We start from the raw sequence: 12,414 nt of genomic DNA on the forward strand, positions 1-12,414 counted from the left end.
CTTCTGTTCTTCACGTTTTTTAAATTCTTCTTTTGCTCTTTTCACGTTTTCTCTGTATTGTTTCCTGGTATCGTTGTAATGCTGTAAATGAATAGCATTGGGTTGTTTTATAGCTCTATGTAGCGCTGTTAAGGCCTCTTTCTTTGCTTTTGCGTTTTCGTCGAGAAATGTCGACGGAGTTATTTTTGATTTTGGAAAGTGGCATGTCTTTAATACTTTGGCTGATGTAATAACCACAACTTCACATTATAATCTTTGAAAGCAATATGGACGCTTTCATTCTTGTATAATTTTACATGCTGTAGTGGAATCGGTAATTTCACAAGACTTTTGTGTATGTCATTCTTGTTTCTTTGCATTATGTGCGTCATATTAGTGCAGTACTTCATATAATGTAATATTGACTTTGTATATAGGCTTACCGTAAGGAGATTTGATGTTTTAGTGGATATGTTCCTTATCACTTTTATAGGTTATGTGATACTTCGCTAGCGGCAAATTAAATTTGTGTACATATCGTGGTATAATTTGCTTGAAGTTGACAATGTGTGAAATACTCCGAGGCAGCTTTGATGAAAAATATCCAGAAGTTGAAGGTGTTCTTCAAAAGGCAGCTTTTATTGCAATTGACAACGAATTCACTGGTTTGGTTTCAAATTCAGAACGGAAATTGAGGTAAGAATTGCACATTTATTGTTTGTTCGGTTCACCAGAGTTGTTTTATCTGTTATAATTAATAGAGGGCAAATATTAGTTGTCATTTCTTTGTACGTCTTTACGTGATAATATATACTGTAAGTACCGTATGAAAGGTCTTGGTGTTCCTTGGATTTGTTCCTGCTTCCTGTGACACTCTTGTACTTCCCAAGTTCATTGTTGCTGGCATTTATTTACCAAGTGTTATATCTTTATAGGTAGGATTATTGTATCTATTTATATTTTCGAGTTTTTATTTGTCGTAGCAACGGCATGTATCTACTTAAGTAAGACAGGAATTGGTGAGTGAATTTCCAGCAAGCTGAAACTTTTCTCCAACTTTATTTTAATCATAACCATTTTAATTCTTTATATTACTCAGGCCAAAATATTATTATTTTGAAAGAAGGGATATCACTAAGTTTGTATGATTAGTTCTCCAACCAATTTCAAAAATAACTTTCCATTGTTATTTGTCGCATGTGTATTAGGTGAATATGCAAACAGCGGCCAGTGTAGTATCAACAAACTGATTTGTGGCTAGTCGTGTATTGAGGCTCGTTTTACTTTCTGTCAATGAGTCTTTTGGGAGATCTACACCACTGTTCCATCTGGGCAAAAGTTCAGAACACCTTACATTTTCGAGCGCTACGCATCCAGGCGCGATTGCACTGTCATTTGTTTCTCTCTCGCTCACTTCTCGCGAAGGACTTGATCGTGCGAATTTGATTATATTTTAGTATAATAGTAAAGTTACCATTTAGGGCTTGGTGGTGAGTCCTCAGCAGTGACATTAAACATTTCTATCTCTCCTACATGTAATACGAGGTAAAACTTAAAAAAATGTTTACATCCTAATTTTCAAAATAAAGTGATTAGTCAGATCTCTAGTTCTACTGCTTTAGGCCTAGGCCTATATGCAACGCACTGCTCACACTTTCCACAGTGTACAGAATTGGTTTGACGAGTAATGCGGTTGTAATGCAGGTTTAAGCTATCTTCCCGTGGATTTTATTGTTTCTCTTTATGGACTTAGGTTCCCTTTGATTTCACTTTATTTATCAGCTAAATTCTAACGGGGGCTAACAGTAAAACAGATCATTGAAACTTTTTGTTAGTGATGGTGGTGGTTTTTGTTTTAAGATGAAGTACAATTGAGCAACTAGGCCTATCCTATATTAGCACTAAACAGAAGTAAACTGACACCTCGAAGAATGAAATTATCAGCAAAAGAAAGGGGAGAGCCAGGAAGGGCATGAATATGAAGGACCCCTTATACCTCACAAACTTAATACCGCCGGAGTTGGAGAAGAACAAGCGTTGAACAAGGGAAGTCAGATATGAAATGATGAAGGTGAGGAGCCTGACACAAGTAAGTGGAAGCATCAGTAGCACTTTATTGACCTGTGTGTGTGTGTGTGTGTGTGTGTGTGGTGTTGGAGCCAGAAAATCATACAAAAATATCTGAAGTAGACCTAGTAGAGATGAGATAATTACTTTATGTTTGCTAGGGACCCAAAAACCTACTTCTAGAATTACTTCTGCTTGCATAGAAAAATGAACATGAAGACTGTCAGTCTGGGAAATGAGACCACGTTTTACGTTCCTATTTGTTGGAGCAGTTTATTATTGTTTCTGATAGAGCTCGCATCATGTGTGGCAGTAGAGCTATGTAAATAATAAAACCATGAAGTTTGCAAGTATCCTGGTGTGTTCCAGATGTATCTGCAACGTGAATATGTGAAGTACTGCAGGCGTGAAAGTCACAGGTTTTTAGCCAGACCAGTGGTCTTTCTACTTGTCAGTGGTCTTAACTCATCCAGACTAATGGTCTTCTCCCTAGCCAATAGGCTACAGTTGCAGGGAATACTAATTTAGAGGTCTGTGGGCCACTTCTCAGAAGTAACCTGGGGTCTTACATCTAGTGTTCCCCTTTGCTTGCCTGCAGACCAATTGTATAACCTATCCAGACCAATCATCTTACCAATATGGACCGTTGTCATGTCACTAGCCCATAATCGAATCAAACCAGACCACTGGTCTTGTTGCTAGCCACAACTGAGTTGGCAGCCTTCTGCGGTATGTTATGTCTTAGTGTGAGTTGTAGCATGTTGGATTCCTTACCTCCCTTTTGCATCCTTGTTACCGGTAGTTAAGTTTTACCACCATGTCATACCCGGCTAGGGGACCTGTGGTCGGCAACCTGCGCTCCCAAGATGAAAGCCCTAGGGTCCCTTTTTAGTCAGCTTTGATGACAGGCAGGGGTATTCCGTGGATATATTCTACAGTCTCCACTTGTTTTGGTACTAAATAGGAACAATTGACAAAACACTTATTAAATAATATTATTGGACTTACATCCCGGTAACTATTTTTGCAGTTTTCGGAGATGCTGAGGTGCTGGAATTTTCTCCCTCAGGACTTCTTTTGTGTGCCAGTAAATCTACTGTACTAGCATGAGGCAGACATATTTGAATACCTTCTAATACCACCGGACTGCGCCAGGATTGAAGGGACATTGGTACTGAGTTTTCAAACTTCCACATTTCTGAAGCGAACTTCCTGAAGTTTTGACAGCTGACTTAAAACTTAGAAACTAACCTGTACACAAGATTCATTGAAATTGTTCAATTAATTTGCAAAATGTATGCATTCTATTTAAATTATTTTTGCTAATCATGTATTAATCAAAATCTCCCACATGCATTAGCATTGCAATTAAAAATTTAGTAATTTGATATTACATACCCTCAAACAGGCTTAAGAACTTTACAGAAAGATATCTCAAGTAACTCAAAGATTTAGTTGTAATAATTTTTAATATTAAATATTACACACAATGATTTTTTAAAATTTTATGGCTTTTTTCCCTACAAATTTTTATTTTTCTTGACTCAGAATAAAGAAACTTGAATTTTTGCTCTGTAACTTTGTTCACTGTCTATTTCTGAACATAAATGGAAAATTTCATCCAATTCAGACAAAATGTGATGCGTGTGGATCATTTTGAATAAATAAAAATGTAGTTTTGAGAAAACTTCATTTTAATATATTGACATGCTACAGTAAACCTCTGTTGCCTACCTGGAGGTTCAGAATGCTCCTGATTTGTAAGTTTCCCCTTCCTGTTTCTTCTTAGCAGCTTCCTGTTACAATTTCCTTGATTTTGTGCCATGTGGTGCCCCTTTCCTTTGTTTAACCCGTGACCTGCTTTCGTTTACTCTGGTAATATCACGACGCTGACATATTGTAGAAGAAGCTGTTGGATATTCTTTACCTCTTAGCACACATTTCAGTTTATGGGTGGCAGAGCATCCCATATTGAACTCAGAAACACCACTGAATGCTCCCAAGTCCAACGTTTTTTTTTTCTTTTAGAAATAAACATTTCTTTTGGACATTTTTTCCAAATGAGAGAATGCACACACTCATTGGAATTTTGTGTCCCTCCCCTGACACAGCGAGCTAACAATTCATTGCTTGCTAGTTTCTGGTGGACAGGCAAAATTCTTAATAACATGCTGTCAGACAACTGAACAGACATCTTGGTATGGCTCTGTGGAGTCTCGCCACGGGCGATGCTTCTATTGTAGAAGCACCAAAAATCTGTTCCTTGAGGACATTTTTTGTGTTCTGGTTTGTGATCTGTAGACCTGTAATAGTACAGGGTAGCATATATTGCATTTTTCATGGCAGGTACATCTGGTAAATGATTCTGAATGGCCTGTCTATAGTAACATGTGAGTTTCTTGATGTTCTCTAAATTCAGTTTAGTAGGGCCACGAGCACCCAGTTTTATGTCTTTAGTGTCCATTTTTAGTTTCCAAAATGCTGTGGTCATTCTTTTTGCCACATGGTTAACACACTTCTCTTTTACTATTTTTACACCTTTACCATACACTGAAACTTCATTCAGGTGCTGGTGGGTCCTAGCATCTCCGTCAGAGAGTACAGTAGTGTATCACATCTTGCGCTCCTGAAGAGATCTCCTCCACATTATATCAGCTGCAGTGACCTCCATTGAACCTGATGAGCCATCATAATTTTTACAGCATTCACGTTTTCTTTTTATGATACTCTGAAAGCACCATAAATTCTGGTGTATCAAGATCCATTTCATTAGTAATAGTGACACAATAGTGGCAAAATTTTGACAAAACCTCATAGTCAATGTCAGTCCTGTCAAAATGTCAGCTACCAGGCCAATGCCATACAATGATGTATGGCCCCACTTGTGCCATGTACCATCATAAGACACAGCAATGTCTATGACACTGGCATTCACTAATGAAGAATCTACATCCTCATGTGTTTTGCGAACAATCATTCTGGACTGCCTAAGCATTTTCATCTTTGCATATATGACCTCTGTGGCTAGGCCATTCATGTGGCTGGTGAATGTCTTGGAGTTCATGCAGTGCATACCTATGCATATGCAGAACCTTTGCATAAATCTAAGGCCTAGCCCCATACTTAGAAAAGCCTCTACACTTTTTCTATTAACATCAAAGGGAGGCCTTTCGGATTTACACTGTACTTTGGCCCTAGGACTGGTATACACCTTGTTGGTACAACGCTTCCATGCATTACATATTACATGCAGCTTGTTTGCCAAATCAAGCTGATCTTTTACCACAACATTTAGACTAGCATGGTCACATTCAGGACATTTCAATTTTTTTAAATAAATCCTGAAAAGTGCCACTATGTATTAGCATGTAGCTCAAATCACTCTGACCTAGCAGCACAGGTGAAACTGCAGATAATTTCTGCTCAGATCTAGTTTGATTTGATTGATTTTCATTAGGTGTGTTATGCAAAGCAGCATTATTACCACTAAGCTGTAAATTAGTGATAGATTGTTCAACAGTAGCATTGCTACAACTAGGTTCTAAATCAGTAGTAGACTGTGCAACAGTTTGGCCTACCTGATTTTTAAACTCCCTTTTCTTACTCAGGCCTTCACGAGCTGCCTCAAGTTTTTTCCTTTTATTAGATCTTCCTTTAGAGGGATACCATCGTGAACTTGATGTATCCATGTTTGTTTTACCAAGAAATGGAAATTGGTACGGCTGAACACTACTTTATTTTCAAACAAATCCACAAACAGACTTTAGACAGGTAGCACATGGTACTGCCAACTCTAAAGGAATTAATAAATACGCAGGATTATCGTAATATAATAGTTTATGGGATTATTTTGGACACTAAAATATAATGTCTAATATTGAGAAACTCAGCAGCATATAACAACAGTTTTATAATTATTTTATAAAAATTGCTTTTTTACTTGTATATAATTGACAAAATACACCAGAGATGGCAGCACAAGCTAGGTGTATTTACGTAAACTTCACTAAAGTCATAATTCAAACATAAAATACCCTTTTAAAAGGAAGAATACTTTGTAATGCATTGTGGAGTGTCGAGGGGGCGTGCCGGATCAGCTTATGAGGCTTGAAGCATGGCGCACCACTTTTGAAAAATGGCTGTCCAGCCTATAAGGGAGGGGGGATCAAGTTAAATTTCTGGTACCTCCTTCCTAATGGTTCAGAAAATGTTTTCCCGCAAAAAAAAAAAACAGATTTACGATTTTTGACCGTTTATTGGGAAAAACTCGTTACCAATGCCCCTGAAACTGTCAAGTTGGGGTCTGAAGGTCAGCACCTCAACCGTCTGAGCCACTCAGCACGGAAAAACAGTTACTTGAAGCTTTTATAGTGAATTGCAAGCTGTTAGTTTCTTTACTGTATAGGGAAATTTCTTTTCAAGGTACGGTACATGAAATTACATGCTATGCATCTTATTAATTGACTATGTTTATCTTTTCAGCTTGTTCGATGCAGGAAGCGAACGCTACTCACTTGCAAAGGCTAATATTGAGGAGTTCATTGCAATACAAGTTGGTATCACAGCATTCAATTACAGCAGGGAGGAGAATAAGTACATTGCTCATACTTTCACCATTCCAGTGTTCCCCAGATCAATATCATCTTTGGATCATAAGTTCCTATGTCAGGCATCATCTCTTGAATACTTATGTCAATACAAATTTGATTTCAACAAGGTAAGAGATTATAGATTCACTTAAAATAAATTAACTTAGTTTTTTGTTAAGATTAGGATTGTTGCTAAAATTTAACAGGATTATAAACTAAAGTTATGTTCCTGGTAAAATATTCCCAAACTGGAAGCTAGTAATGCAACTGGTTATCGATCAATCAGTCATCTGCATTTAGGGCTGTCACCCAGGGGGCAGATTCCCCATAAATATTTTTATCTAGCCATTTCTTAAACTTCTCGTCCTATAAATGAATATTTGGCCCAATTTGTCCTCTTGAATTTGAGCTTTATCTTCATATTGTGGTCTCTCCTATTTTTGAAAGTTCCACTCAACTTATTCAAATTTCTCATAATGCATAATGCATTGGCACAGCCTGTAGCTCCATGTAGCCTACGTATAATACACAAACAATCTCAGTGGTTGTAGATTGGGCTTCAGCTGGTCCGACGGCTCTGCACTCCGATCGACCAACCGAGCAGAGGAGGGGTAGCCGCGGCTCTGCTGTGGTTCTACACCTCTGCATTCGAGAGATGGAGAGGGGCTGCTCCCCACTATCAGCTGTCCTGGGAATGTTTTTCTGTAGTTTTTCATTCTCCTGCATTAAGGTGAATGCCGGGACAGTTCCTAGTATAGGCCACGGCTGCCAACCCTCTCACCCTCTCCGCACATCTCCTTCACTGTAACAAATCTCCTGGCCTGAGAGACGGCGTCACCATCTAAGAGGCCCGCTTTCCCCTTCAGGGGAGGAAGGAAAACATTCTTGTAGTAGTAGTAGTAGTAGTACACAAACAACAGGTCGGCGGTTGCAGAGTGGGCTTTGGCCTACAGGTGGTCACGGCTTGTCTGTGTGTGATGTCTCGAACATTATAGAATGTATATAAAATTATCGAACTGTGTAACCAATTGGAGAGATGTATATATTTAATTTATGGTAGGCCATTCTAAATTATTATGCTTATATATAGGGTTTTTAGTCATCTATTTCACATTATCATCTCATTTCTTTGTATCACGGCAATAACAAAAAATGAACGAGTTAAGTCTTGAGTAAGGTATTACATCATCATCTGCATTAATAGCTTGCAGTAAATTTCCAGTAGTCCGAGGTCAGGTGACCGGACATGCCACGCTAATTTTAGCCCTTTACCAGGAAAAGGAGATCATCGAGATTGCAAAATTGCTTAGTCCCCTCCATATTCTGAAGAGACAGTTAGAACTTGTTAACTCCTGCTTTTTGAACTTTGCTACATGATGCTTACAAAGTGCACAAACTTTCAATGTATGTGAATGAATGTTACAAAACAAGATGATGGATATACAGCGATGGAAAGAAGAAGGGATAGAACATCAGATCTTATTGGATCATGTGATATGGTAGATGGAGTAAGATTTTGGAGCCTACATACATTGACAACCGAGAACATTGAAACATCTTAACGTCTCAGCTACTGAACGTCTTAGCATCTGATGGTCATGATAGAGGAAGAAGGCCTTTCTTGTCGTTCTTATTATACGAGAGAAGATAGGGCAGACAACAAGAGGAGGTTCTCTGTTTAGTTTACTAGTTCACTTCGCATTTTTGTAGAGCACTTCTCAAAGTTGATATAGATGTTGATTCCCATAAGGAAACCGAAATATTTGTACCGAACATCTGTATCATCTGATGGCCAGGCAGGCATCAATTTTTGATAATATGAGAAAGTCTCTCATAGTGCATTGGTACTGCTGGTGGCTGCAGGTAGCCTACGCAGTGGCCTCCACGGTATGCACTAGCCATGCGTCTTGGTGGGTGTGCTATTTACCAACTGATGAACCCAACTTAGCACACTGGGGTGAAACGCTGGTAACCAGGAATGAGTTAGCTGGAAAATTTATAATGTCCAATAACGGACTATTTATATTGGTATTACTACTCAAAGTTACACTCATTGAGAACTGGCTATCTTGATGACAACAGATAAAGTTAGCGAGAGACCGGTTTTTGACTTGTCTCAAACAGATCATTTTGTTATATCTTTAGTTACGCTACATTTCTGTAATACAGAAGAATACAAGTGTACTCTCTCCATGAATGCAACCCAAGGTGGTTTTGATACTGAAATTAGGGCTCATTACCACATTATGTAATGAGTATTATAGGAAGTGTTAAGGTCAGGAAAGTCGTTGTTCAGTTAGTGGGCAATGCACGAATCGGAAATAGGACTAGTACTTACGAGAGATGACAACAGCAGTACGAGAGGATCATCAAACAACAGCTCCTACATCGAACGTGTCCAGATACCAGAATCTGTAAATGGTGAGCTGATAGTATAAATTACTGCAAGTCTCTGTGTAACAGTTCATTTTATTAAATTTTATTTAATTCAGTTTTTCTTTTGTTTTCATAAGTTCAGTTTTGTAAATACGCCGTCACGTTTATCATCCTAATAAATCGTTATTTTAATTGGTTCTTTCATAAATTCTTATTAATGATCGTTAGTTTCCAAGATAGTGTGTACTTAATGGTTAGTGTTCTGTCATCCCACCTCTGGGGAGTATTTAGAGTCTCATTACTTATTACTTTTAATTATCAACTATCGTCTTCAAACCATAAGTTTAAAGGCTGGCGCCCAAGAGATATTGTTTATGGAGAGGGAAATGAGCGAGTATTTATTTATATTAAAATTAAGGTGACCCGGCACATCACACGTGGTTTAACGGCTCTGCACTCGAGGGGTGGCCGTGGCTCTGTCGTGGCTCTACGCCTCTGCATTCTGGTCTCCAGCGTTGGCTGTCCTTAGAATGGTTTTCTGTGGTTTTCCATTCTCCTGCACTAAGGCAAATGCCGGGACATTTCCTAATATAGGCCATGGCCATCAACCTCCTCACTTTCTCTGAGAATCTCCTTCATCCATATGAAATTAATTTCATTTTGGTGTGTAAGGATGAGAAGGTCCACCTATTCAATACTGTGTTGGCTTAACTGTCTCCATCAGACTACATTGTTTTATGAATGTTTCAATCCCATCTTCTCATCCTATTGACCTTAGAAATTCTAAAGGTAGACATTAACTAGTGCTCAGTTGTAGGGAAACACCCAACCTTAACATGAGATATCTGCTCCTTTTTTTTTTTTTTCAGTCTTATCTTGCCTATCCGACCTCCTCCCCCCATTTTTTTATTTCACAGCAAAGTCCATTTTTCAACACTGGTCACCACCGTTCTTACTTTATCCTCTATTGACATAGCCTGCAGTTGAACTTTTGGACCCTTTGTTAAGAGAGGATGGTTGCCAAGTTGTACTTCCACTTGAGACAACTTCCGCCACCACCACAGCTGCCGTCACTGCTACCACCTTACTTTGACATCTTTCAAGATCAGAGATACTAATACTCTTTGTAGCTGTTACTTGTTTTGGTATTGGCCTTGTGTATTATTTACTTTATCATTTTTCTTTGGGGATAATGTCCCTTCTGAATTCGCTGACATGTTTCCTCTGCTTAGGTTGTATATGAGGGAGTGCCTTACCTAAATGCTGACCAAGAGAGGAAAGTGCGCAAGGAACTAAAGGCTGGAGCATTGTTCAGAAATCTGGAACGTACTTTGTCTATGGATGATGAACGTAAACTTCAAGCTGCTTGTTCTCGAGTTGCAGAATGGTTTCCATCTGCTGTTCAAGGGGACCGTCTTAAAGTACCTGTTCCCATGGGTTTGCAGGGTGGCATGCTCATGGAATATGTCTTGCACAAGGAACTTCGGAAAAGATTTCCAGTGATATGGACGTATACTGATATTGGATGCGTAAGTAAGATGCAGTATTCAAATTTTGGGAAGATCTGAAGTATTTTATTTTATTGTATTATCACTTGGTGTATATTGCTATGGGATGGTGGTTTTATTTTATATATCCTATGTACAGGTTGCCAACGTTTCTAGTACATTCCGGTATTCTTTATCAAGGTGACTTACATACACCTTGAACCGAGGTAATCGCAATGCCCAAACTTTAAAATCAACTAGGAAGCTGGTTTGCATGCCTTGTCTTCTATTACCAGTATATCTGCATTTCCAGGCTCACACTAGCCTTGAGGCCATCTTTGGAACATCAGGGATTTGTGCCTTGCCCAGATGGGAAATTGACGTTATTATTCTTGTAACTAGGTGGCAGAAGTAGTGTCTTTATTTTCATGATCTCTTCTTCATACTGGTAACTTTTGTGTAATAGGCATCCAAGAATTGCTAATTTTGTAACCTTTATCTAATTTCATGTTGTTCTAGTCCTTCTTTATTTCTGTGGCCTTTTGGATCTTTCTTTAGAGATTCCAGGCCACAGCTGATGAAATCTTAGTTCTTTTAAAATAAATGTTGTGGTTTATTTCAGAGGAATGCTTAGCTACAGCTGGAATTTCCATTCCTTGGTTCCTGGTGTGACGTTTCTTGGTTCTGATAGAAATTAGTTGCTTCATTTTGCCTGTGTAGCAGATACCACATCTACATTCAATGTGAAGATGAATACATAGGAGGAGGTCTTGACCCATCCAAAGACAGGGACAATGCTCTGCATAAAATGTTTGGCAGACAAGATTAGAAAGATTATGCATAAATATCATTAAGACCATTTACAAGCCACACAGGAAGATAGCTAGTTTAGTACAGCCAGTTAAAGGCACCATAGAGTTACAGACTACCACAGTTAACCACATTGAATGTAGTTACGGTATCTGCTGCGTAGCCAAAAGAAGTGACTGATTTCTACCGGACCCAAAGAACAATATCTGTCATACAAAGAACCAAGACACGGATATTTCATACCTGAACAACATGAATTTAATGGAAGGTTTCAAAATTAGCAATTCTTGGATGCCTGTTATACATAAATTACAAGTATGCAGGAATAAACGTAAAAATGCAGGACCCTCCAAGTCACTGAATGGTAACGGAAATTTTCCGTCCGAGCGCCAGGTGAGAGACACATTCCAGATGTTCTGAAGATGACCTCGAGGCTTGCATGAGCCTTGGGATGGAGTTACTATATAAGGCAAGGCATAGAGACCACCTTTATAGTGGAATTTAGCTGCTTAGACCTCTGATTGAGTTGGGGTACATCAGTTGTCTTGATAAGCAACACTGAAATGTATTTGAAATGTCAGCAACCTGTACTTAAGGTACATGAAATAACGACATGGACAAATAGTGTAATAATATCAAAAAGTAAATTCCCCAAAAGGAACTATAATTATTTTATTTCATTGTTTGCAAATATTATAATACCGTATTTACTCACGTATTAGACTCCCCTGGCTTTTTGAGACAAAGAAAATGAAAAAAAAAAAAATCGTGCATACAAGACCCCCAACTTAATTTGTCACAGAAGAACGATTCGGCTTCAAACCAGGTACAAGCCTTACTGCAGCTCTGTTGACATCACAAATTTGTGAATAGTTGCGTACATACGACCTGCAGTGAAAACATGCATTGAAATCCTGCGATATATCTGTGTTTCATAGTTAAGAAATAACCACCTCCGTAGCGTAGACCTACTGCAGCTCAGATGACATTGCACAAATAGGTGAATAGTTTTATGTCCGACCCGCGCATTGCAAGCACGCATCAGTCATGTTGTAATTTTTGTTTTGTTTTTGTAACTTAAGAATGTACGCCGTCGTAAAGGTTAG

General features: G+C 38.6%; 1 protein-coding gene across 1 annotated transcript in view; it reads left to right on the forward strand.

The window, feature by feature from the left end:
• The first annotated feature begins 267 nt into the window (after positions 1-267).
• The window catches only part of LOC136878971 (pre-piRNA 3'-exonuclease trimmer), a 203,888-nt gene continuing 191,741 nt past the window's right edge, over positions 268-12,414 (forward strand). The window contains exons 1-4 of the mRNA XM_068228903.1: positions 268-334; positions 473-675; positions 6,529-6,763; positions 10,244-10,540. Of these exons, the coding sequence (XP_068085004.1) occupies positions 545-675; positions 6,529-6,763; positions 10,244-10,540 (663 nt within the window). The 5' untranslated portion in view covers positions 268-334; positions 473-544. The remainder of the gene's footprint in view (positions 335-472; positions 676-6,528; positions 6,764-10,243; positions 10,541-12,414) is intronic.

This window comes from Anabrus simplex, chromosome 8, assembly GCF_040414725.1.
Source record: "Anabrus simplex isolate iqAnaSimp1 chromosome 8, ASM4041472v1, whole genome shotgun sequence".
Taxonomy (NCBI): domain Eukaryota; kingdom Metazoa; phylum Arthropoda; class Insecta; order Orthoptera; family Tettigoniidae; genus Anabrus; species Anabrus simplex.